Source organism: Rhipicephalus sanguineus, chromosome 8 (assembly GCF_013339695.2).
Source record: "Rhipicephalus sanguineus isolate Rsan-2018 chromosome 8, BIME_Rsan_1.4, whole genome shotgun sequence".
NCBI classification, from domain to species: domain Eukaryota; kingdom Metazoa; phylum Arthropoda; class Arachnida; order Ixodida; family Ixodidae; genus Rhipicephalus; species Rhipicephalus sanguineus.
The window spans coordinates 18,548,573-18,574,338 of NC_051183.1; the positions used below are offsets into that span (position 1 = coordinate 18,548,573).

Here is a 25,766-nt window from a genome sequence, read left to right on the forward strand (position 1 = left end):
TTTTAACGGCCCACCCATTACAAAGTGATGATGATGACGATGACCTTTATGAATGGCTCACACCCACTCTGGGGGATTGGCCAAGAAACGAATAATTTATAGGTAGAAGTGGTCGCATATGAAAATAAATTATAGAATAGTTAGAATATAGTAATGCTAATTTAAAAATTCAGAATCAATAGCGCCCTGATTCAATTAAGGAAAGAAGATGGCTTTTTTAAGGGCTCGCTTTTCTTTGTTAGACACAATATTAATGATAACTAACAGAAAATAATGCCAAGGAAAGTATAGGAGATGGTATTTGTAATAATTGGAATATAAATGTGAAGAAAGTAAAGTGGACGAAAAGATAACTTGCCGCCGGCAGGGACCGAACCTGCGACCTTCGAATAACGCGTCCGATGCTCTACAACTGAGCTACGGCGGCGGTCATCCTGCCGTCCACTTTTTGTGGGGTATATATGTGCATTTAAACCTAGGAGTGTTAGTCAGCGCCGATCGCAGACACAGACACTCGCTGCCATGGCTGCGATCGGCGCTGACTAACACTTGTGCTCGAAAGACGTTAACGTATGTTAACGGGAGCGCGAGACGTCACCTTGATGTACGGTCCGCTGGCGGCACTGGGGTGCGCCAGACGACATCGAGTATGCGGACCTCGTAAAGTATTCTCGCATCTATTACAGCCAGCTTTAAGGCTGTAATAAGCACAAACGCAAATGTTTTGTATTCAAGTATTTGTGCTTTTGTTGAATATGTCTTTGTGCGTTAAAACTTTCCAGACAACTAAAATGAGCTTCAGAAGGGCGTCTTGCTTGTCGAGTTGGTGCGATAACATCATTAAACGCAGCGCAAAGAAACACGGACACAGAAAAGGAGCACACTATCACAGCGCTTTTCTGTGTCCTAGTTTCTCTGTTTTTTTTTTCGTGCAGCGTTTAATGATGTTAAATTATGCTTCGTGTGTTCTGATGTTTTCGTGCTCAGATATCAGTTGACCTAAGTTATTGTGGGTATGGAGAAAATGCAAAATTAAACTCCGAATTACGGAGAATTGGGGATTTACGAAAAACAAACTCCGATAAACGCCGAATTTCCTCCAAGCAATAAACTTCGAAAAACACCATGCGGATTTCAAGAAAAATGAGCCAGGGCTACCCGGACGAAAAAACGAAATGTAGTCAGAAAATTGTGAAAACTAGCCAAAAAGTAGGCAACTTGAGCAAAGAGCAGTAAAAGTAGCCAAAAGTAGCAATGCTTCGGTTACAACTCCGAAGTTTATTTTTTTTATTAAAACGACGAAATGTAACAGGCTTCCAGCGCAAATGTTAATAGGTACAATATTTGAGTACTTAAAAGCCAGAACTACCCGGTGTAAGCAAAAAGTGTTGATTTTACCTCTAATAACGTGCGCAGAGACGAAGTCTCTTGAGCTGCTGCAAAAATGACACTCTTCACGCATCTTGCGCGTCTTTTTTTAAAAGTACCAGACGTATAGCGTTTTGGCGACGAGAAAAATGAATACGGCTTAGTACACCCATAATCACTATTGCCGGTGAACAAGCATAAATTGCAGTCTTCACATTCACAATCTTTTTTTGGGGGATGACCAAGTGCGCGCAGTTAACATTCATGTACTCAGTCGCGGAATTTTACGGACAAAGGTTGCAGTCATGTTGCTTCGCCGGAGTACAGATTGTACCGGGGTCAGAGCCCCAGTCAGGTGCATGCTAGCGCCTTTAGCGCTAACCATTTTGCCTTTCTGTAAGAAAACTGAAAAAAAAAAAAACGCCCTTAAAGATCATAAGAGCTCAAATCCCGCGGTTAAAGCGTTTTAAATATTTCATCTTGTTAGTTATGTTTATCCGGTGGATATGGGTTCTGCTGACGACTCTTGCATACACATGCGCATATGTGTGAGCACTCGTGTTAATGTGCAGCTGTCTCACACCCGTTAACGGGAGGCAGTCACCGGGCAGATTATAAGGGCTGACGTATCGGGACCCCGAAACGCACCACGAAAGCACGGACAATTTTTAAGGGTAGGTCTTTTTAGCGCGCCAGCGAACGCCGCTTGTTTTCCAAAGACCGAGTCAGAGCCAAGTGTTCATTGCACAAAAAAGTATACTCTCAGCTCGAGGATATGAGCAAGATTTCATTTCTCTGTTCTTTCTATCAACTTTCAATAAAATCTTTCGTATGCCATATTTCGGGCCACAATGCGGCACTATTCGATTCGAGATGAAATTTCACTATTCGCACGTCCTTACTATACATGCCAATTAAGGGAGTGATGGAAGCAAACAATTAACATCTTTATATGGTTTATTAGTGCCTAACTATATTATTATTTTGTATGTAATTGCGGTGAATACTCAGCTAATTTCTAAGACTCAGAATAGCGCAATTAGGCCGGCGAACTTTTTGAAGGAGTACATGTTCGAGGAAATCTTGTATGCCACGCGGAGAAAACAAACGTTTTTCGTTCACAATTTCTCTCTGTTCATTTTCAGCTGTTTTTACGGTCTGTGCACGTCTCCGGAGCAGGTCAAATAAATGTTTATTTTACCTTTTATCCCGTCTCTTTGCTTCAATAAGAAATCACTTCAATCTTTTCAGCAGCATTAACGTATTCTTAGCATCTTGTGAACCCGTCTGCGTGCAGCAACGAATTTCGGGATGATGTTGATGTGAGGGCGAGGCTGAGCCCTTTGTATCGGAGCGGGCAAATCTAACATGCCCTAGCCAAGGAATCAATAAAACAAGGAAAGCTATTTCAAGCTAATTCAGTGAAAAAACAGCAAGATAGAAACAAAAAATAGCAAACTACAACACGAGTAAAAAAAAGCCTTTATTTGAAATGATTCAATGCTACAGAAAATAGATGACGAAAGTGTTCCAATGAATATCTATTTTATATAACCACTAGACCACCGTGGCGGGGCGTATCTATTTTATATGAGATGGCTATTCACATAGGCCATAATTACAGCGCTGAAAAAGAACCAGGCTGCGATGAAAAATATTTGTCAGGCAATATATTCGTAATGTTTACGCGAGTGTTGCGTCTGAAGGAAATCTGCAAGACGCATGACCTCATACGTGCGAGGGGTGGTTCTAACCCCCCCACACCCTCCCCGAAATTGCACGCATGAACATGCACGCATGAACTTGCACAAAGTATGGTTTAACCCTCCGTACAAAAAATTTTGGCTGCGGTACTGCCAATGGGACTTATTTGTTTGGGTTTAGGTGACGGTCCAGTCATTTTTACACTTCGCTTGCGCTTAGGCGATTAGGTTCTCTGTTACCTTTAACTTCTTTGAGCCCTACACTACTGGACTAGTAGTATATTAATTATGGCTGATGAAAGGAAGACCCATGTTCACAGTTGCTATTCGAGGTGTTATTCTTCCTCCTTGGATGAGAACATTTTCATTGTTAATATTATTGGTATTTTAGAAAAGAATTACTGGTGACATTTCGTATTTTCATGATATTTGACTCCAGCTATTATTCGTTCTAATTCATTGATAAGATGTTTCTCTTGGTAATATTATTATTAGTTTGATCAATGTTTTAGTACTGCTTTTATTGATAACTGGTCAGCTAAAGGCATCAGCTAAAATGAATTGGCTAACTATAAATAAGAAACAACAAAAATAATATTCACGGTATACAGGCTTACATACTGTACAGTGATAAAAACGTGCGCCAGCCTTACCATAGTAGACTCATGCAAAGTGGCGTTACAAGGTGTTCCTGTCGGTGCGTACAGATTTGCGTAGTACGTGCCGAATATTCTGCTGAATATTTTACAGCGAAAGTGGCAATTATTCGTCGGATTTTCTGCCTGAAAAAAAAAAACGCAATGCCAATACTTAGCACGTACTAGAGGAAGCATGTTGAACATCATAGCGTTACAAAGTGTGCCAGTTCACAAAATTACGTTATAGCGTTTCTTTTGTGACCAGTCATTCTTGTACTCTTTTGCTTTATATCTACAATATGTATCGGCCTCGTAAATGTATTTTTATGCACGCATTCCCGCGATTGATTCAATTGATTGAATAGCGTGGTGTTGTTTAGTTAACGGTCTTTTTCTCGTAACTTCGATAGCTAATCGTTATTGTCAAATAATTTATGTGTCTAGTTTGTTATTGGAAAATACAATTGGGGAGACTGGAACTCACGTCGCGCTTAGCGTTCGTTTTCATTTTTTGATTTATTGTGCTTTACATGAATGAATCCAAAATCTGCCGACTCGTAGATACCTTATTAACGTACTAACAACAAAGCTTACGTCAGCTAATTGTTTTATGACTAGCTCGAACTAGCTGCTACATATAGCTCCGTTAACTCTCTAAAGTCTTAAAACTGTGAGTTGTAAATTTACCCCGGCATAGGATACTTCCTTGTAGTCCGGAAAAAACTTTTTACAGTAGTCTTGCCCTTTAAGCGTAGCGTTTTGCGGATTTAGGAAGCTCCCGGGTAGAAAGACATTGTGATGGCGTTCTTGGACTTTCAGGCAGAGGGAGCTCATCGTCCTGCAATATCAAACGTTTCTGAAAAAACGGCGGCAAGTTGTTCAAACATTGCATTTGCAATACGTGGTCTGTTTCCAGGCTATGGAAAAAATGCAGGGTGGCAAAACTGCTACAGAGACAATGAAGACACACACACACACACACACACACACACACACACACACACACACACACACACACACACACACACACCACACCCACACACACACACACACACACACACACACACACACACAACACACACACACACACACACACACCACACACACACACACACACACACACACACACACACACACACACACACACACACCACACACACACACACACACACACACACACACACACACACACACACACACACACACACCACACACACACACACACACACACACACACACACACACACACACACACACACACCACACACACACACACACACACACACACACACACACACACACCCACACACACACACACACACACACACACACACACACACACACACACACACACACACACACACACCACACACACACACACACACACACACACACACACACACACACACACACACACACACACACACACACACACACACACACACCACACACACACACACACACACACACACACACACACACACACCACACACACACACACCACACACACACACACACACACACACACACACCACACACACACACACACACACACACACACACACACACACACACACACACACACACACACACACACACACACACACACACACACACACACACACACACACACACACACACACACACACACACACACACACACACACACACACACACACACACACACACACACACACACACACACACACACACACACACACACACACACACACACACACACACACACACACACACACACACACACACACACACACACACACACACACACACACACACACACACACACACACACACACCACAGATAATTTTAGACTCATGAAGCATTCCCTGACAGATTTACTTATCTTATTTGACAATACTGCCGACTCCAGCGGCAGTTGATATATGGAGCGTTATGGCGCTTATGGCTCAAGGGCAACTGATGGCCAAAGAGAGCCAGCACACGACATTGGGTGTGATCAATGATGATGTTAAGTTGCTGTATGAGGGCCTAAAATCCTGCTTACTAAATGCGTAAAAAGATATAGTTGTTACAATCATGAGGTGAAATGCGCGTGATGAGAATGAGTGTAATAAAATTATGGGAATATAGAATTAGCACGAATGTCTCGTCAATCTCCATGAGTCCGAGGGCCGGGAGGCACGTGTTTTCTGTAATGTAAATATCGCAGCAGCACCCTCTGTTGAGAGGCTGCGCTACGGATTACCGGGGCATATAACGTTAAATGTATGCACATCTTTTAAAAGCTCTAATAGCGATTCGTGTTAAAAAAAATGCCGTTACTGTGTAGGTCTCGGTGTAGTTCTGAATACTGCGCTTAATTCAGCTCCACTACCGTGAAACCTGACGAAGTGCGTAACACGGGTAAGTCAGCGAATCACTCGGCGACCGCGCCCTTGTAGAGGCGGTGGCGCCCTCTCTTGCTCGGCCCGCGTGTCAGCCGGATTCTAAAATTAAAAATACGGTCTTTGTGCGCTAAACGTTTGGGAAAAGAAGTCAGATAGGACAGAGCGCACACTTACAAGCAGTTTATTGCTGAGATGGCTCGAAATTATATACAATCATGAGGGCGAGGAGATGACACACAGAGAAAGGGAAAGTGACGGCGCAAGTGCAAAGACATCTTATTCACATCTTGAAATCATATTCCACCAAAAATATACTCGTATTCATTGTCCAACAAGTTGATAGACGGGGCACTTACACACTCAGTTCCTGCCTTGCGCCCAAGTAGCCACCCTGTCAGTCGGATGCTTCGAAAGCGTCTTTTTTTTTGCAATTTGAGGTAAATTTTTGCGATTAATTCTTGATTATTTCTGTAGTTTGCATTATTATAGACCTTGTTAGTTTATTCTGCACTGGTTTCCAGCATTGTTAGCCTTGTTCTAGGCCTGTATTGTATGGACCACTGTGTGACAATGCGACACGAGACACTGGATGGACCAAAAGCCGGGCCCCTAAAGTGCCATGCACTTAGAAATTTCGGCAGCTACGCACTAGTGGCGGGAAGAGTAAGGAAAAAGCGCAGCTAGTGGCATTTCCTTCCTCCTTTCCCTCCTTCTCGGCCTCACTTTCCTTTCTCACTCCTTGCTATACTATACTATATATGACTATGCTATGCCAGTATCGTGTTTTGCATATCGATTGGTATGCATTGGCCTGATGAAGTCCAAATTGGACAAGTAACGCTCATCTGGTTTCGTCAAGGTCGTAATCGGCATCAGTTCCTTATCGATCAGTAGTGATCGGTTAGCGATCGGTTAGCGATCAGTAGTGATCAGTTAGCGACCCTGCGCGCCATGTTCAAGTCAGCCAATGGCGTGATGCCGTAAGCATAATTTTTTGTCAAGAGAAAAAGCGCTTTTTAGCTGACTTTGCGAATTTATTGTAAATCCCAGGCCGCGTGCTGCGCTATAATGTTTGGCTCGCGTGTTCTCGGGAGCCTTGACTACCGATCGGCAGCGTTTTCTGACCATGCTGAAAAAGCGTTGCAGGGCCCCTTCAAAGGTATTCGAAGTTATCTAGATCCTAAAAAAGATGCTTGAAAAACTTTTTTGCTAGTGCCTTCTCTTTCTAAGTCTTGTGGTTTTGTACATGGTCTACATTGAGCAAAATTACATGTGAGTAATATTAAGACGCTGTGCTTTTTTTGTGTCCTGCAAACAAGTGCTTTTTTTGGGTAAAATTAGACTGTATTGATCTGTACTCCTGTATGTATATTTCAATGCGTATTCTTTAATTGTGTTGATATGCTGTTACTCTATCAATGCTGCATGTGATCGCTAATGAGGGGGCCTGCGGCTTCGTCAAGCTGTCTAAATGACAGCTTTTTTCGCCCGCCCCTTTGTATCATTACGTTGCAGATAAATGAAGGAAGGAAATTTTAGAGGGCTCGCTTCTTTGTTCGACGCAACCTTAATGAAAACCAGCAGAAAATGAAACGAAGGAAGCTATAGGGAACGTTAATTGTGCTGTTTTAAGTGTATTGCAGTAATTTTGATATAGATGTGAAGAAAGTAAAGTGAACGAAAAGACAACATGCCGCCGGCAGGGACCGAACCTTCAGCCTTCGGATCCGGAGGTTGCAGGAATGTATGTAAATTCGCAAGTAATATTACGCTTTTACGGTGTGGGACTTCACGCAAAAAGGGCGCATGCAGAAATAAAGCTAGTTGTCTTCGAAGAAACTCACGTGAGGAAATGTCTGACCGCAAGAATACTGCAGTTGGAAAATATATAGTTCCATTTTCCTCCAAGGTGCCTGTGCATCAAGTATCCGTCGCTGAGATTACATGTTCGTGAGCTGCCATCTCCGTCGTGGTTCGAGTTTAGCCTGCGAAAGACCCAGTGAGATGTGCACAGAACCATTTCTAAGGGTTAGCATCCAAGTTTTGCTAGCATGGAACAGAGTCTACTTTGTTTTTCAAAAAAAAAAAAAACACAGCTGCGAGCAGAAATAACATAACGCACATCCATCACGTCTCAGAAGCTTATGACAGCGCGTATAAAAACCAGGGACGACACAGAAATATAAGAATAAGAAAAACAAACCCCAATATAAAATTTATAGAAAGAGCGGCGCTGTGGTTCTCCTGAGTTTGTCTTGTGATTTTCTGCGATGTTATGTGATGTTTTGTGATTTTGTATGGGTGTTTGTGATTACGTTATTTTTGGAGTAGAGACGCACGGGAAAGGAATTGTGAAAGCCCCTGCCACACACCTCCGCCACTGACAGAGTGACTTTAGGCCACAGTCACGCTCGAGCCACACTTCGCCGCTTCACTGTGCGGCAGGGGCGTAGCCAGGGGGGGGGCTTATGGGGCTTCAGCCCCCCCCGAAATTTTTCGTGCTCTCATACACCAACAACCAGCGGCGTCACCCGGGTGGTGGGATTTATTGGGCTTCAGCCTGATTATCATTTATTTAATTATTTATCTTTTTATGACCCTCAAAATGTTAGCAGAAGCAAGTTTGATATCGGGCTCTACACAGATGGCTCAAAAGTGGATGATGACACAAAACATCAACTGCTAGCTTCTCCTTGGATTCCTCCGCCATGCTATATGTTTAAGTCTATGAACGATTTTAAGCAGAAACGAATGTTTACGTGGCTTGGCTGGACAGGTACCGATGGCTTAGCTTCTCAGCGCTTCAAGAGGGTGCGTTTTGCCGAGTGTGTGTCCTTTTTAGCAGAAGTGAGATTGGCAAGGGCCAACATGCGCGCACTAAGGCCCTCGTATCCAATCCATTTCAAAAGTGGAAGCACGCCCTCGAAGTCTTCGGTGCACATGAAGTCACTAAATATCACACTGACGCTCATCTGGTAGCCGATAGTTTTCTTCAAACCTTCTCAGGATGTGTGCCCAGTGTTGTTGATCAGCTGGACCATGGCAGGCAAATTCAAATAAGAGAGATCCGAAGGAAGTTACAGCCTATTGTTGAGACAGTTCTCTTTTGCGGGTGGCAAGGTGTGGCTCTCCGTGGACATAGAGACAGTGGTCCCATAGATTCAAGCACAGCCTCCTCTACAAATACAGGCAACTTCAAAGAGCTGCTTCGCATGCGCGCGGATTGTGGCGACACAGATCTAAAACAGCATTTGGAAAATTGCCCAAATAAGGCCTCATATTTTAGTTTATATGTACAAAATCACATTATAGAAATCTCTGCTGCAATCATCAAGGAAAGCCTAGTCGCAAAAGTAAACGCTGCAGGCTGCTTCTCCGTACTTGCTGATGAAACGGCGGATGTTGCGGGTATCGAGCAGCTTACTGTTTGTGCAAGGTACCTTAATAAGGATGCGAACGGAATCGAAGAAGTGTTCTTAGGCTTTGTGCCAATTCACGACCAAATGGCCGAGCCCTGGCCGACACCATCATAAGGCTCCTTATAGAAATGGGAATTAACATGCAGCATCTCCGTGGTCAAGGCTACGGTGGTGCAAGTTCGATGGCCGACAAAACGAATGGTGTTCAAGCTGCTGTCCGTGAGAAATATCCAGCCGCACTCTATGTACTCACTGCGCGTGTCACTCCCTTTATCTAGTTGTGTGTGCAGCATGCTCCATCACAGACATTCGAAACTGTTTTGGGACTCTGAAGGCGACGTCAGCCTTTTTCCGTAAATCTTCTAGCCGCTCACACGTTTTGCGAAAAGTGATAAGTTTGAGCTGTCCTGAGTCTACAAGGCAGCGCCTTTTGGGACTATGCGAAACGCGCTGGGCCAAGAAGCACGATGCAGTGCTTTCATTTGTGAGCCTCTTTGAGCCGTTCATCGCAGCACTAGAGGAGATTAAGTTTAACGGAAATGGCGAAAGTCGAATGCAGGCAAACAGTCTAATGTTGGCACTCTTTTCACCAGCGTTCCTTGTAAGCCTGCGTGTGACGGAACACGTGTTAGCACTGACTTTGCCACTGTCAAAGAAGCTGCAGACGAGGAGTATCGACATGAGCGCTGCCATTGACGACATAGAAGTGATACAGCAGACAATTGAAAGTGACCGCAAGAACACGAATGTTTCTTTCTCAAAAATATTTGCACAAATGCAGGCATTGGCAGAAAAACTGAATGTGGAGATCACCAGCCGTCGAGCCGGTGTCCGGAAGCAAAACCTTGGGAGCAATGCATTCGAAAGTGCGGAAGAATATTTTCGCAGAACCCTGTTCATTCCGTTCATGAACCACGTACTAGCCCAGTTAAACCAACGGTTCGAACAGCACAGGACACTTCTAAAGGACTTTTCATTAATTGTATCATCCGCAATACCACCAATGCAAGATGATCGGGAGAAAGGAGCAGAAAATCTCCTGACCATTTTTGCGCATGACGTCGAAACGAGGGCTGGTTTTGGAGAACTGCGACTATGGTGGACAAAGTGGGCGAACAAAGCAGCGAACCAGAGCCCCGGTACAGGAACCGATGCCCTCTCTCATTGCGACAGCAGGTTCTGTGCGAATGTGTACAAGCTACTCCGGATTCTAGTCACCCTTCCAGTGACCACTGCCAGCGCAGAGGGAAGGTTTTCAAGCATGAGGTTACTTAAGAACTACTTACGCTCCACGATGTCTGAGGAACGCATGGTTGGCCAGGCACTTCTGTACGCCCACAGAAATGTCGACATCAGCGTGTCGGAAGTCATTGACCGCTTCGCTAAGCTTCCTCGCCGGGTCAACGTTGTCCTTTGATACCGAGCAGGACAAAAATGAGCGCAAACGAAAGGAAAAGACACTACTGTTCCAGAGTTCAGGTCAATGAGCCCGTAATTCTGACGCAATATTATTGTTCACCACCTTTTAAAGCCGTGAAGATTTTGTACCTTTTAGCAGTTAACACTGTGACCTAATATAAACATAAGAATACGGGCATCAGGTGGACATTACCAGCCAATCGACAGCTTCACCTTGTTCACTGAGAGGTCGGCATACGCGGCGTTACCAAACAAATTCAACTATTGGGAAGCCGTACTAACAGCATTGTTTGTTACTTTCATTTGTCGTTTTTGTTCTTCATTGCTTTTTGAACTAGAAGCGGCAACCTTCCTTTAAATTGAGTGCACAATAGTGGTTCGCACTTTTAAAACAGTTTTGAAGTAGTTTCTTTCGTTATTTCTGCGCTCTTCCTTTATAGTTCTGTTTACATGGTGCGTCCGAGACAGCAGCTTGGCCCAAGGACATATCAGTTATGTATAGTGATCATTGCTATGTATCAGTTATGTATAGTGATCATTATGTATAGTGATCATTGCTTAGTTCCGTTTATTGATTGCATATTTAAATGTACATTTGTGAAGTTTTGCGTAAGCATACTGCGCACTGTTTCCGGTGACTTATATTTTGCCCGTATTCGAGGTGTACTTTCCCATTCTTACTTTTCCCTGGCCGCATCATTTGTGCAAAAAGATGAACATTTTGCATAAACAATCCGCATTAAAATCCTGGTTATTTCGTGGACTTCATTTTTTTGTTATCAGGCACCTCTTCAGTTCAAAGCTGATGCAGTTCCGAAGTTTACGTGATATTTGCCGTACCTGTTACACACACACACAAACACAAATATTGAAAAGATTGAAGACAGTTATTCCTGGAAAGATTTTGCGGGCATGCCAACATAATATTTTTACGAAAAAACACATTTCTTACTCGTTCTTAACAGAGGGCAGCATTCAAGAAGTGATTTGCAGCATCTAATACAAATTGTCACTGGTAATACATATTAATGGTAATACCAGTGACAATGTATGTACATGGTAATACATGTACATACCCACGCCGCTTTTGGAAAATTATGAAACCGGACGACAAAACCACAGTCTCTCTTTGTGACACTACTGGATCCCCCGTTGCCGACTGCGACGTTCCATCCGTCAACTCTGCATTTTGTTCAGTCTTTACTAACGAACCTAACAACGAACTTCCTGATTTTCCGCATTTTGCTTTTCCACCAATGCCAAAGATTACATTCAATTCAGAGGGAATTGTAAAAGTTATTAACCAATTAAAGAACTCTTCGTCATGCGGTATAGATGGCATAAACGCCAAAATTCTGAAAAATACTAAACATGTATGTAGTTCCATATTGTCAATCATTTTTCAGCAGTCACCCGACACAGGTGAAGTCCCATTAGACTGGAGAGTTGGGAAGGTCTTTCCGTTCTTCAAGAAAGGTGACCGCTCATTTGCAGGTTACTACCGACCAATCTCGCTCACTAGTGTTTGTTCAAAGATCATGGAACACGTCATCTTTTCTCATGTTGCTACATTTTTATCATCCGTAAACTTCTTTCACCCAAACCAACATGGCTTTCGTAAAGATCACTCATGCGAGACCCAACTAACATTATTCCTGCACGACATTCACCTTCATATGGACCGTAACATCCCAATTGACACACTGTTCTTAGATTTTGAAAAAGCCTTCGATAAGGTACCCCACTCACGTCTCCTTCTAAAAACCTCGCGTCTAAACCTTCATCGGCATGTTTTTAACTAGATTAAAGCATTCCTAACAAACCGTAAACAATTCGTGCATGTTAATGATCACTCCTCCGACCTCTCGCATGTCTTGTCCAGCGTGCCCCAGGGTATCGTCCTAGGGCCTCTTTTATTCCTAATATACATTAACGATATTCCGCTTTCCGTTGAATCTAACATCCGTCTTTTTGCTGATGATTGTGTCCTCACCGCCCTATAAATAACCCCACCGATGTCTCCTCTCTACAGCATGACCTCTCACGCATTCAGCAGTGGTGTACCACCTGGTTGATGTCCCTTAATGCGAAAAAAACATTACTAATTTCTTTCCATCGTCGCCGAAACCACACGCCGGCTACTTACACAATGAACAACTGTCATATAGCTGCTACTGACTCGATTAAATACCTGCGTGTCCATCTTTCGAGTAACCTATCTTGGGGCGACCATATAAATCACATAATTCACTCCGATAACAGCGCTCTCGGGTACACACGCCGTAACATTTCCATGACACCACCTTCCGTTAAACTACTCGCTTATAACACCATTGTCAGACCAAAACTTGAGTATGCAGCTGCTGTCTTTGACCCCCACCAAACTAATCATATCGAAATACTTGAGTCAGTACAGAACCGAGCAACCAGATTCATTGTTTCAGATTATTCCCGCTACTCGAGCGTCTCCGCCCTCAAATCCCAGTTAAATCTTTCTACCCTCGCTCTTCGTCGTCGTATTGCACGTCTCTGCCTTTTTCACAGATTCTTTTATTCAACCCCGCGTGACAACCACCTCATCCAGCCGGTCCATCGAGGTCATCGCACAAGTCATCCAAATGCTGTGATTCCGCCATGTGCCCACACCACCTCATTTCAGCAGCCCTTCTTTTTGCGCACCACCCGAGACTGGAATGACCTTCCGAACGAAGCAGCAGTCATCCGCGATTTTGCGCGCTTCAAAAATGCCATCCAGGAAGCAGACTCAACCACATCCTAACATACACCTTCATCGATACCGCCATTTTTTGACGCCCACCACTCATGTAAAGTCCCATATGGGACCTTTGAGGATATAATAAATAAATAAATAAATAAATAAATAAATAAATAAATAAATAAATAAATAAATAAATAAATTTTATTCATATACTTAGTCGCTCTAAAAATTCAATGAGGAGGTCGCGCTGCAACGTGAGCCCCCCCCCGAACAAAATTCCTGGCTACGCCACTGCTGTGCGGCTACCGCTTCGTCCGCGAGCGAGGCAGTTACGCCATCTATGGGTGTATCTGAGAACCGGAGCGTGACTGCTGTGTACAAGCATCTGCCATCCGGCCCAGCTCTAGAACAGCTCTACTGCTAAAAGACGTAAGCGCTTTGGTCTGTGCTTATGGTTCTATGTCACCGTTGCTTTTGACATGCGCTGCCATGAGCAATCATGGCTAACCATGTATAGCCCACCAGTACGTCTTAAAGGGGTCATGAAGCACCCCTTGGGCTTGTTGAAAAAACACATCCTGCGGAAAGCTGACACAGCTATGAACTGCTCTGCCAAATATTACAGTCGTGCGCGACGCGTAAAGGCCACAAGCGGAGCGCGAAGTTGCCGTTTCCTCAGGCGCCCTCTTTTCAAACAGAGGCCGGTTCTCACTCTCGTCGTTGGGCGGGGCGTCTGCACGTTGACGTCGCGGATCTGCCAGTTTACGTCGCAAGAGACATAGCATGCTTATTGGCCGATAGCCGACGTAAATCGAGAGCGGCGTTCGGATCAGATGCGCTTCTTGCCGCGGGGTGCCGCCACTTGCCGGCGCCGCACTCCTCAGTACACGGTAGCCGCACTCGCGCAAGCCAATCACAGCGGGAGAGCGATCGCGTTTCATGACGCCCGCTTTCGTAACTTCTTTCCCCCGTGCCGTTCCTCCCTGTCTAGCTTCCAGTGCGCTCGTCGGCACGAGAAAAGAGAGAAAGCGCTGGGAGCGTGCGCCAAACCCCCGTAACTCCGCTGATTCTTGACGGATTCGAGAAATTTTTGCGGCAATCGATTCGGGAGGCAGTAAACTCCGATACTGAGGTCATTAGATCATTACTTGGAAAAGTGGTTCATGACCCCTTTAAGCGTCGCAGAAGCTTAAGGCTAACTGACGCAAACATGAAAAAGCCGCGAAAAGTGTATACATTTTAGCACTTTGAATGCTACTCATAATGAAGCCAAGGTTGTGTAGAAAAAGCTAACTGCGTCTTTAATTTAACGTAATTTAAGCGTACATATGATACCCCTAAGGGAAATGGAATTCGACGATATTACTAGCCGCAGGCTTGAGAAAAAGAAATAACGTCCTTGTTACCAAAATAATGGATGGCAGGTAAGGGTTCGACTTCCATCAGTGGCAATTCAGCATATCGTCTCGAAACTTTATGCACAGGAACTCACGCACGAAATAAAATATAATGCAGACGCACACCACCAAGGAATTCGATACTATCAGTGATAAAGTGTCAGACAGGCAGACAATGTTCTGCCTTTAATTTTGCCATCCAAGACTCACTCTGTGTCTGAAGTAAATCAATAAAAAAGTGGATTTTCTTTTGTAAAGAGTATCGCTCAAAAAACGATGAACTAGAAAGGCAAGCAGACAATACACTGGCGCCAGTTCCTTGTCCGCTTCCCTTCTCTGTGTTCGTCGTTTTTAGCGCTATACTCTTTAGTGTTCATGAATAGCAAACTAGCCCAGGAGTCTGTTCTTATAAAGCGATTTCTTGTTCCCCGTAATAATGAAAACACGGCAATTCAAGCACACAGTATCGGCTTTACTAAGAAGACAGTGTCCGGTTTTACTAGTAGATCTATAAAGTCTGCCCAGTCCTACAAGGTAAGCGTTTACCGGTATCTCTACCAGCAAACATGATTTTACAAAATTGAAGATAAGTGAATTAAGCAATCAAAAAGCTTGACACTCACTCTACACCGCCAGAAATTTTTCTATCGTAGAACCACCCAAGCCCCCCCTCCCCTCTCTCTCAAAAAAAAGGTAATCTAATCACATCTTAAAGAAGTGCTTCCGACAAACCGCAAAAAAATTTAAGACATATTGGTAAGCCTGCTGGTAAGTTACGATCAGGGCGTAGCCAGAAATATTTTTTCGGTGCGTGTTTGTGTGGGGGGAGGGGGGGGTGTAGAGTAAACCACTCTGTATGTGTGTTGATCCATTCTTTGTGGTGCGTCCTGGTTTGCGCTGAAGTTTTCACTTTATAGGCTCTGCGTCAACTAGGCCCAACAGAACTTTTATTGAAGTGTGTTCATGAGTGTGTGAATGTACACGTACAAAACTGAAGTCAAAATGGTGATTAAGCGGGCTTTTTGGTACTCACACGTAGCTATAACACGAAAGTGTTTTATGCCGGGGTCCACCAAGACTTTTTCAAACAGCGCAGAAACTGGACACCAAGAATAGACCACACAACACAGGAGCTGACAGTCAGCGCTTGTGTTGTGTGGTCTATTCTTGGTGTCGCGTTTGTGCGCTGTTTGAAGAACTAGAAAATTGTAAAATTTCGGGGAGGGGGGTAGTTGACCCCCCCCCCCCTCCAACTTTCCTCTGACTACGCCAGGGGTCATGATAGCTTCAGGTAGCGCATATCAGAAACAATTACGATACAGAACATAGAAATAGACAAAGCGCTGAGCCTCACTAAACTGAGTTGGAATTCTGCGCTTTTTCTGTCTTATGTTCTATGTCGTCCTTCCCTGTTGAAAATGTCAACAGGACCTGCCGAGAAGGCAACAGAAATTGATGTCGTTACAACAAAATTTCGTTGTAGTTACTACACATTCCTGATGCGGTGACAGAATATTCCGTTGTACAATATACATTTTGTGTCGCTACCACAAAAGTGAATTCTGTCGCGCGTGTGTTGCAGCCACAGAGAGCTACAGTACTGGAACAAATGATTGAAGTACCGCAGTAAAATGTATTGTCACAAAAGGCACCGCTTTATCGCAACAGAAATATTCCTGATATAAAGCCGAAAATCGAATTGTCGCAGCACGTCCGGAACCTGTTGGCACAACAAACGCCCAACCGAGCCTCACGAGAAAATACAGGGTAACAACGGCATTCCATGTCCTAAAATACGACAAAACGTCAGAGTTTTCTGCCGTCTCAACCTGCCGTCTCAAATCTGTCGTATTTCTCAACTGGGTTGTTTCAGATGTGCGCTGCCATACGCTCCTAAAATGGGAAGTTCATAGTGGAAACGGGGCTACTCTCACAGCAGAAGAAAACTACACAGCTGTAAAATACAGAGACCTACAAACAGACCATTCGAATAGAGAAAACCTAGCTTTTAGTTACTTACAAGTGCGCTATTTCATGGGTCATAGACTGCACTGCAGAAAATGATTTCGGGGCGTCCACTGCCAGGCCCACCTTGTTATTTGTGCACGCCGATCCCATAAACGCCAATCCTGTGTGGCCGCCGAGCAACATGCAGAGAGGGTAAAAAAAAATCACAATTTCACCGTAAAGGTGAAGCAATGAATGAGATAGCAACAAATTGTAATACTGTACGAAGTAAGGCTGGTACCTAGCTAACTCTTTTGAATTCGATCTCGCGTAACTCTACAAAGCGTTGGTGTAAAAGAATACGGCCGCTCCAGGGAGAGAAGCGCTTTTCACGCAGTCTCTTCGCATTGAGAGCACAGCAAGCAGAAGGGTATACGAGCCGTTTGCTGATGCCTGACGAGATAGCGCGCGCGCCAGCGGTCGCGACCGCGCCCTTAGAATCAAAGTTCACAGTTGCAGTTCTATGACCCCCCCACCTCGTTTCGTCATGCTCCTTCAAAACGGGTGGGGCGTTTACTCACTGCTTGAGCAGCAATCGACGGCAGTCGTCGCACCCCCTCCATGCGACGGAGATGTGTCGGCACGTTTCATTTCTGCTTCAGCCGCGTTTGTCGCCCCGATCGCGCGCTTTTATCCACGGGTAAAACATAGAATGCGCGGGGGGATGTCATCGATTTGGACTTTATACGGAAGAAGACGGTGATGGCGACGCTGTCGGCAAAAACTCGTCGAGAGTGTCCATATAGTTGTTACCGCAATAAAATGTTAGGAAACAAACTCTCGGCAAAAGTGCTTTAGGCATATGTAACAGCTGCTGGGAAGATTGCGTGACATACTGGTTCCGGGATTTTGAATCGGAATATGATTCCTGATTACGATAGAGCTCATTGGTGTGCCGTGAATGCTCGCTGCAGCTGTAACATCTCAAAAACATCACACAAAAACGTAAAAATTGAGACGTACGCTTATTTCACACACAAGAAAACAAAGAAATAGTCAGTTTCGACGCAAGGGCGAAGCAGTGAATTTGACAGCAACGAATTTGGAACGCTATGCGAAGTAAGGCGGACAGCCAACTCTTTTGGATCCGAAATCGAACGTATTCTACTTCTCTGCTGTTGTACGTTCGCGGCAGCGGCGTAATTCCGAATGCGTTGCCTTGTCAAAGTTTTCGTTCGTCACAGACCCACGGCAAAAACAAAGAAACGTACGTATCTACCTTTGTGATTGTCTAAAGCGTCACAAGATCTCGATATCATCGTTCGGTAGCCGAATATTCCGTAAACCGATTTGCGCATACCGGAATGCTATACACGCTAAAATTATATAATACAGCTGAGTCATACCAGCGAGCATGACCCAAGCGCGCGTCCCCAGGCACTTCGTCGTCGCTGCTTGAAACGACTTTCGTTTCTGAATCACTGTTTTGCAAATGGTCGAAGCGAAAATGACTCGCGATGTCGTGATTCGCGGCGATTACGAGTTACAGAATGTTGTCTTCATCACTTGTCGGCACTGTGGGACGGCGACGGCGGCAATGCCGGTGACAACAACATGAACGCACGTATGCGCTCAGCAGACAAAATATCAGCTGAACCTCACGTCGGTTCTTTTTGTGGTCACGTGATCATCTGGGGCGTAGTATGGAAGTGGCCGCGAGGCAGCGCTGCTAACACTACAAGCTGGCGGACTTGCCCCATACTGGTCAAGTTAATCAATATACCAGATAGTTATTCGTCCCTCCGTTGCATTTTGAGTGCGCATCGTTATTAAGGGGATATAAATCTCAACAAATTCACAAATTGAGCAGGAATGGAACCCTGGTATTCTGCATGGCAGTCAAGTATTCTACCACACAGCCACGCCAGTGCATTAAACTGCTTAAGAAAAAGAACATATAAAAACATGTTGTCGGGGCAACAACAATTGTCGTTTCAGTGTTGGCTATCCACTTTTATAACCATGTGATAAGCATTACATATGTACGTCTGCGACTCAGCAAGGTACAGCCAAGCGTTGCTCGAATACGCCAACAGCTACTTTTAACACGCAGATCATCGCACCGCAGCGTGCACTTCGTTGCGATGAAAGCGACGTCTATGCTTTAACGTGAGTGACAATATTGCGCCGGTCCACGAGCTACCCTTTTACACGCCAGTGTAGTCGACGTGCCAGGCAAGTCCACGGTACGCGCAAAACTGCTCAATTTACAAAATGATATCAATCCAACTCGAAACATTTAGCTCAGGGCAAAAAAAAAAATTCCGGCACAGGCTGCTGCTACTCGCTGACTGCTTCTCATGAAATCGATTCCCACAATACGTGGGATCTGCCAAATTTTTTATCGTTCAGACTACGGCATATAACTCTTAGGAATCAAGAAACAACATGACACTTCATGACCCCCACTGCTGTATATATAACATTAGGGAATCTAAAAGCAAAATGACAGTTTCTGATTAAGTTCACTAGGGTAGCTGTTTGGTCTTGTCGGTTTGGCATGATACAGGATGACAGCGCAAAAGACGAAGACGGAGAAGAAGCGCTCGTGTGTGGCAAGCCACTTCTCTGTCTTCGTCATTTGCGCTGTCACCCTGTATCATTGCGATTAAGGTTGCTGCGTATAACACTAAGGAGCCTTGTAGTAAGATTGCAATGTTAGGCAAAGATTGCTGTTATAGGACTCGGGAATTCTTTCATTCCAGCTATTGCAATATTTGCCGTAGTTTTAGCTCTTATTTCATAAATACCGAGTACCAGTAATGCTCCTACCTTCGGTGCCGAAACGGACTGTCTGGCCGTCTTTCTGTGCCACTGCCCGCCTGAAATGATCATGAGAAAAGCAACAAGCCAGATTAATGAAAACACTAATTACACACGGGTTTTTCTTTGTAGCTTTTTACAGGAAAGTGCCGGCACATTTAGACTTCATGATGCGTCTGCTGAAGAAGTCATCAATGCGTATCATATTAAGCTGTCAAAGCGAAGCTTGCTGAGAACGGCAAAAAGGTGACTTAGTCGGCAAGGGTTCACCTTAGAAAAATTTAGACACCAGAGAAGCGAAGCATACAACCTTAACGTGTGTGCCCGCCTTAAGGACACTCACGTCAAGAACCTCTACATTCGTTGATTATTTTCTTGCCTTCCTAGAGTGTTGCAATAAGGATGTCGCTCAGAATGTGTCTGACACTTTACCAATGCTCACATGCTCGTTGAATCCTTTATTATGACCGCGGCATTTGAAAAAACGAGAACTAGTAGTCCGACAAACACAAGAGGTCTGTCGGAATCCTATCCGTCTAAGTGCTACTCTATCTAACTCCTACTGATAGAGATTAATCCTCAGTAGAAAGCGATGCTTACCCCGTGGCTAAGAAGACTACGTCTGCCCGGCGCATTGTAGTCTTCTTGCTGGCATACTTTGATAAACTGCGCAACGTTTCAGTGCCAAGTAGCACAGTTTCATTAAGTTTGGACACATAAGATTCTTTTTTCTGGAATTAAAAGAAGTTGTAAGTATACGGGAGACACTTTTCATACCATCAAAATATATTTAAATATTATTTGCGTTCTTCAATTTTACGTTTTTTGTACCTCTCTACACGCTGTTTATCGATGCAGTTACGCCCCCCATTGCAGAAATACTGGGCACAAGATCAAATAATTCATAAAAGAATTGTGTAAGCAAGGGGGGGGGGGGCAGGACCTCCCCCCCTACCCGAAATTCCTGCAGCCTTCTATATTCCCGGGCAGCTTTTTTTCTTTTTGCCATGGAAAGAGTTTCGAATAATTAGGCCTTGTTCCCCCCCCCCTCGCCCCCGAAATAAATCCTGGCTACGTGCCTGCAAAGCGATAGTAGTGCCGCGCAATATTTTCTCATGCTGCTCTATGAAAAGATAGCAGAAATTAGTCAAAAGTAGCGAGCATTGAGTTAGAACCAGAAACAGTATACAAACAGTGACTCAGCACTAGCTCATATTAGCCAGTGCGCTGCTATGCGAGTTTGCATGACCGGAGTCGCCAACAGAATGCAGTTTTTGCAAAACAATAATGTTCTATTCTACTTTTGAATTGACCGAATATTGCTGCATACTATAATTCATGTGTTTTGCCTTACGTAATTCCACACTTTTCCTGATATTTAGCTCCGAGAATATTTTTCATGCTGACCGAGAAACTGTGGCTGAACCTGTACAGTTGATTATTTGAAATAAAAAAGTGAGTTGGTTTGCTTACGGTAAACGAGCCTTGAATATAAACAATGGATATGAAACCTGGAGGACTGAGCTGCTGCAGCCGAAGGCTCACCTGCGATTATAAGAGGGCACAACAGAACTTTGAACTGTTACTCCCTGTAATGCAACCAAGTGTAAAGTGATGAAGGATGGTCAACGTGAGATAAATACAGGCTACTAGAACCACGACACACGTACATGAATAAAAACAAAGCAGCCAGCTCCACTCCATGAAAGCCGTCCAAACAGCGAAGCTCATGCCCCGTTCGTCAGGCTATTGCCCTTTTATGCTTTTTTGCAAGTCATTTTAAGTATTTCTATGTTTTCCAATTTTTTATAAGGATTTCTGTGTTGCATGAATGCTCTTTACTTGACACTATGTTAAGCTATGGGGCGACAATAGGTTCATTCCCCGCCAAGCGCTCCAGTGCTGCCGTGGCCCATTCCACACGCCCACTCGCTCAAAACGCGTATTACTAGCACGGCTGCGATGGAGCTCAAGCAGCGTTACGAGCGCTGTTGGTTTGCGTGACATGCCAGCCTTGCCAAGGAAGTTTTGGCGAAGCGTCGTTGCATCAACAACACCACCAACAAGAACAACAACAATATCACCACCATCATCAACTACAAAGTAGCCGTGTTCGTGGTGAAAGCAAACATATGGTTACTAGTTTCTTGGTGGTTGTACGCCACCTCCTTCAGGTGTAGAGAGTACGTGCTCAGTTAAAGCGGTCTTACTGCTGCACGTTTACACACAAATGAAGGTGAATGAATCGATTATACTTGCCGCGAGAAGCAGCGTTAATACGTATTGGACGCGTGCTTTTGTATCGTTCCCGAAGGCTACAGTGTGGTAGTAGTCGCTGCAGAAGGCCAACTCGATGGTGAAGTTTTCTGGAAGTCTCATGGACAGCGCTGCAGAAAAGTAACCCATAGAGAGAAAAAAAAAGTCGAGTTGCAGGTCAAGCTGTGTTTGCAATGCGATAGTGTGTTATAAAGGTTACTTTGAGGTTCCAGAAGACTCACCAGCTACCTTAACGTTCGCTACTTGTTCCTGATAAGAATCATCTGGAAGAGACGGTTTGCATTAATAACCAAAATTCTAATATCACTTGCCAGTGCAGTCACTGAATCACGTCATGTTCTAAACAAGCTTTGCTCTATGTGAAGGTTGTATCTATGCCTCTAATAAAGTAATGCTGGTCTACACGGCAACAAGATGAGCCCGCCGGTGTAGTGGTCACAGTGCTCGACTGCTGACCCGGAAGCCACGGGGTAGAGCCGGGCAGAGGCAGTAGCATATCGATGGAGGCGAAATGCTAGAGGCGCATGTGCTGTGCCATGCGAGCGCACGGTAAAACGCAGCAGATGATCTAAATTACCGGGCTCTCCACAACTGCGTGTCCCATAGTCATATCGTGGTTTGCGTACCGAAAACCCCACAAATTCTTGTTATAACAAGACGAAGTGAATACGCAATTGTAAGATTATACCCGCATTGTGTAGGAACTAAGATATCCGGTAAAACAAACGCGCATGCGTCGTTACTATTAGATTACACGCGGCAACGATGAAAATGCGCAAATTTTTGTGAGCCGTCTCTCAAGATACAGAGTCACCTGTGCCATCACATGACGTAAAAGAAGCAGTGAGATAAATGTTTACGCTTGTGCCACGCCGTGTAATTTCGTATTTACTTTGTTCGATTGATGGTTTCCTACAGCATGCATTTTTTTTCCGTTTCGATTTTCACCGCAGTATCGTCTATTTCAAAGTAGTACCTTTAGACAAACACACATTATATAACGAAGGGGGACACTAGGGCGAACGTTCACGACTTCTCGAAGCATTCCGAAGGTACTTACGGGCTGCTTTGATAGCAGCATTGATTCCAGCATTAAATTTGATCGGCAATATCCTGTGGGCAATTAGTCCTTCCGAAGACCTTTCCACGGCTTCGACGGGCTGGATTTGGTGTGTGGAGTTGAGGAGCCCAACCTAAACGAATGTGAAACTTTTCTGCAGCGCCGCGCACGTAGAACCCACGTATAGGGCGGAAGTCTTTGAAGGTGTCTTACTATGTGATACTGTCCCTCCCCTTGAGGTTTAAGTAGCAGTGACGCCAGCTTGTCAGAATCCTGGTAGAGGCCCCTTTCGTGTTCCTTGCCGGCAATCTTGGAATAAAAATGCAGGTAGAAGGGCATAATTGAAGTAATCGAATGTCACCCCTTACATAATATATATATATATATATATATATATATATATATATATATATATATATATATATATATATATATATATATATATATATATATATATATATATATATATATATATATATATATATATATATATTATATATATATAGACAAAGGAGAATTCTTACACTCTTAAAGAGACTTCTTACACTCTTAAATAGACCTGAGGCAAGTGCACGGCTTAGGCAAATTGTAAACGATCTAGCTCCCAGCTTTCGAGTTACAAACCGGCGAGGCAGGAGCAGCTACGTTCCGTGCTTCACTAGGTCTATGTAGGACAGTGAAATATACAGCAATAAATTCGTTCCAGACTTGTCAAATACTATGCACTACGACGTCAGAAAACGCAGTGACCCCTACGGTGACGGAATCGAACCGGGAAAACGCGCTACAAAAGACCTATAGATAAGGTTACACAGGTTCAGCAGTTCGTACAGTTCAAAGTAGACAACACTGAGAGTGGCTGGCAACAGCGCATCGTACTCGCTTTTGTGCCTTCAGCATAACGGCGAAACTTTAAGCAGCCTACAAAATAGAGGTCGTTAAGTGTCTGCACTTACGTTATTCTAGGTAAAGAGAATGCCAACAGCACCAAAGAAAACCCGGAAAATCGAGAAAGAAAAACAGACACAGGAACAGAAAGGATGCAAATTATTGAAGTGCTTTCAGATTCACAAACTTGGTCCTGATAAGTGTGCGCGCGCCATCTGTGTTCTTGAACAGCAAAGAGCTCCGGTTTCTTGATGAGGATTCTAGCGTGCAGGGACAGGGTGTCTTTCAATGTCATTGTTGTTGTTGCTGCGCATGCTCATATCGGCATGTTCCCGCTTTCTTCGAATTAAAGTCAGTTCAAAGTCCAGCATCCGTCCTGTTCCTGTCTGTTTTCTTGTTTCGTTCTTCCGGTTTCCTTTGGTGCTGCTGGAATTCCATTTACCTATAACTATGCACCAAGTTGCCCAACAAGCCACCTTAATGAACACTTACGTAAGTTTCGATGACACCGGTGTCTGTCAGATCTCGCAGTAAGACACTTCCTGCGAGAACCGACGCTTTGTTCAAATTAAGAGAGTATCCAGCAGCAACTACGAGAACCTTTTCGGATGAATTGTCCCGACTCTCGAATAACTGAGGATAAACTGTCACACTGTGCTGTGGTAACGGCTCCTGGTGGCTGGTGACTGCGAGAAAAAATACCATGATGATGGAATGGGCGGCAGCTCAAGGGTCCACTACAACCTCTTCATGCAGACGATCAAGAATGTTTTGCTAGTTTGCTCTTCTGCTTTCATAGCGCAACATTTTCAGCTCAACTCAATCTACCAGGGGAGTAGCCAGAAATTTCTTTCGGGGGGGGGGGGGGGGGGTTAAACCATACTTTATGTATGTTCGTGCGTGCGTTTGTATGTGTGCGTGTATATATACGCAAGCAAAACTGAAAAATATCGAGGGGGCGGGTAGTTTGAAACCCCCCCCCCCCCTTGACTAAGCCCCTGCAATCTACTGTTCACCAAAGATAAAAATAATTACGGAGAATTTATCGTAATGTTTTCAGGCGATTTGCTATGGAATTTAGTATCATCTGATATCAAGTCATCTACATTATTGTCATTCGAGAGTAGAACTAAGCAGTGCTTTACTGACATTTTGTCGAACTTGCATCATTAATTAGGTTAATTGGGTCGTCGAACAAGGAAAATAAAAGAGTGACATGAAGAACGCGGTGTATCATTGAAGTCAAGGCCTACGTTTTCGATCATCAGGACATGCCTTCATCCTTAGCCCTCGATTGAAACGAAGCGGTCGACTTGTCGGTGAAGACAAGTCAGCGTTGCATCCCACGACATTCCGTTTTTTGTACTTTTCATTACTGCAAGACTCCCCTGAACTTGTGGCATGTTCCCGTTAATGATTACGTCATCAAGCGAAACGCAGGGGAAAGGAGAACAAGAATTGCAGCTTACCTAAAAGTGAGTAACAGAAGAGCCACAGTACTGAAAACCGTTCCATTATCGAGGTCGCAAACGAATGGACAAAAGACGCGTTTCCACCTTGACAAATTTGTGCTTATATGGGCGTCGCTAAGGGACTTGAGACGAAGTGACATTTGAGTCGTGACCCCATCAGCGATTCGTTATCTGACGGTCATGATGTCACAAGCAGAGATAACATTAGTCTTTCAAATCTAGAAATCATTTTTGCGTCAGTTGGTTATTTGTTAATTGGATGAAAT

General features: G+C 44.2%; 1 protein-coding gene across 6 annotated transcripts in view; it reads right to left on the reverse strand.

Annotated features, from left to right (window-relative positions):
• Window positions 1–25,560, reverse strand: part of LOC119401507 (venom metalloproteinase antarease-like TpachMP_B) — a 33,320-nt gene extending 7,760 nt beyond the window's left edge. The window contains exons 1-14 of one of the 6 annotated variants that reach the window (XM_037668374.2): window positions 25,498–25,560; window positions 24,521–24,714; window positions 23,354–23,449; window positions 23,141–23,273; window positions 22,302–22,343; window positions 22,063–22,190; window positions 21,277–21,348; window positions 20,404–20,534; window positions 19,813–19,862; window positions 17,054–17,162; window positions 7,924–8,064; window positions 4,397–4,547; window positions 3,725–3,853; window positions 2,832–2,994 (exon numbers count right to left, since the gene is read on the reverse strand). In XM_037668374.2, the coding sequence (XP_037524302.1) occupies window positions 2,968–2,994; window positions 3,725–3,853; window positions 4,397–4,547; window positions 7,924–8,064; window positions 17,054–17,162; window positions 19,813–19,862; window positions 20,404–20,534; window positions 21,277–21,348; window positions 22,063–22,190; window positions 22,302–22,343; window positions 23,141–23,273; window positions 23,354–23,449; window positions 24,521–24,714; window positions 25,498–25,543 (1,449 nt within the window). In that variant the 5' untranslated portion in view covers window positions 25,544–25,560 and the 3' untranslated portion in view covers window positions 2,832–2,967. Of the gene's footprint in view, window positions 1–2,831; window positions 2,995–3,724; window positions 3,854–4,396; window positions 4,566–7,923; window positions 8,065–17,053; window positions 17,163–19,812; window positions 19,863–20,403; window positions 20,535–21,276; window positions 21,349–22,062; window positions 22,191–22,301; window positions 22,344–23,140; window positions 23,274–23,353; window positions 23,450–24,520; window positions 24,715–25,497 lie in introns of those variants that run through there. The other 5 variants (XM_037668373.2, XM_037668376.2, XM_037668375.2 and 2 more) reach the window with 5 other exon arrangements.
• Window positions 25,561–25,766: the final 206 nt, after the last annotated feature.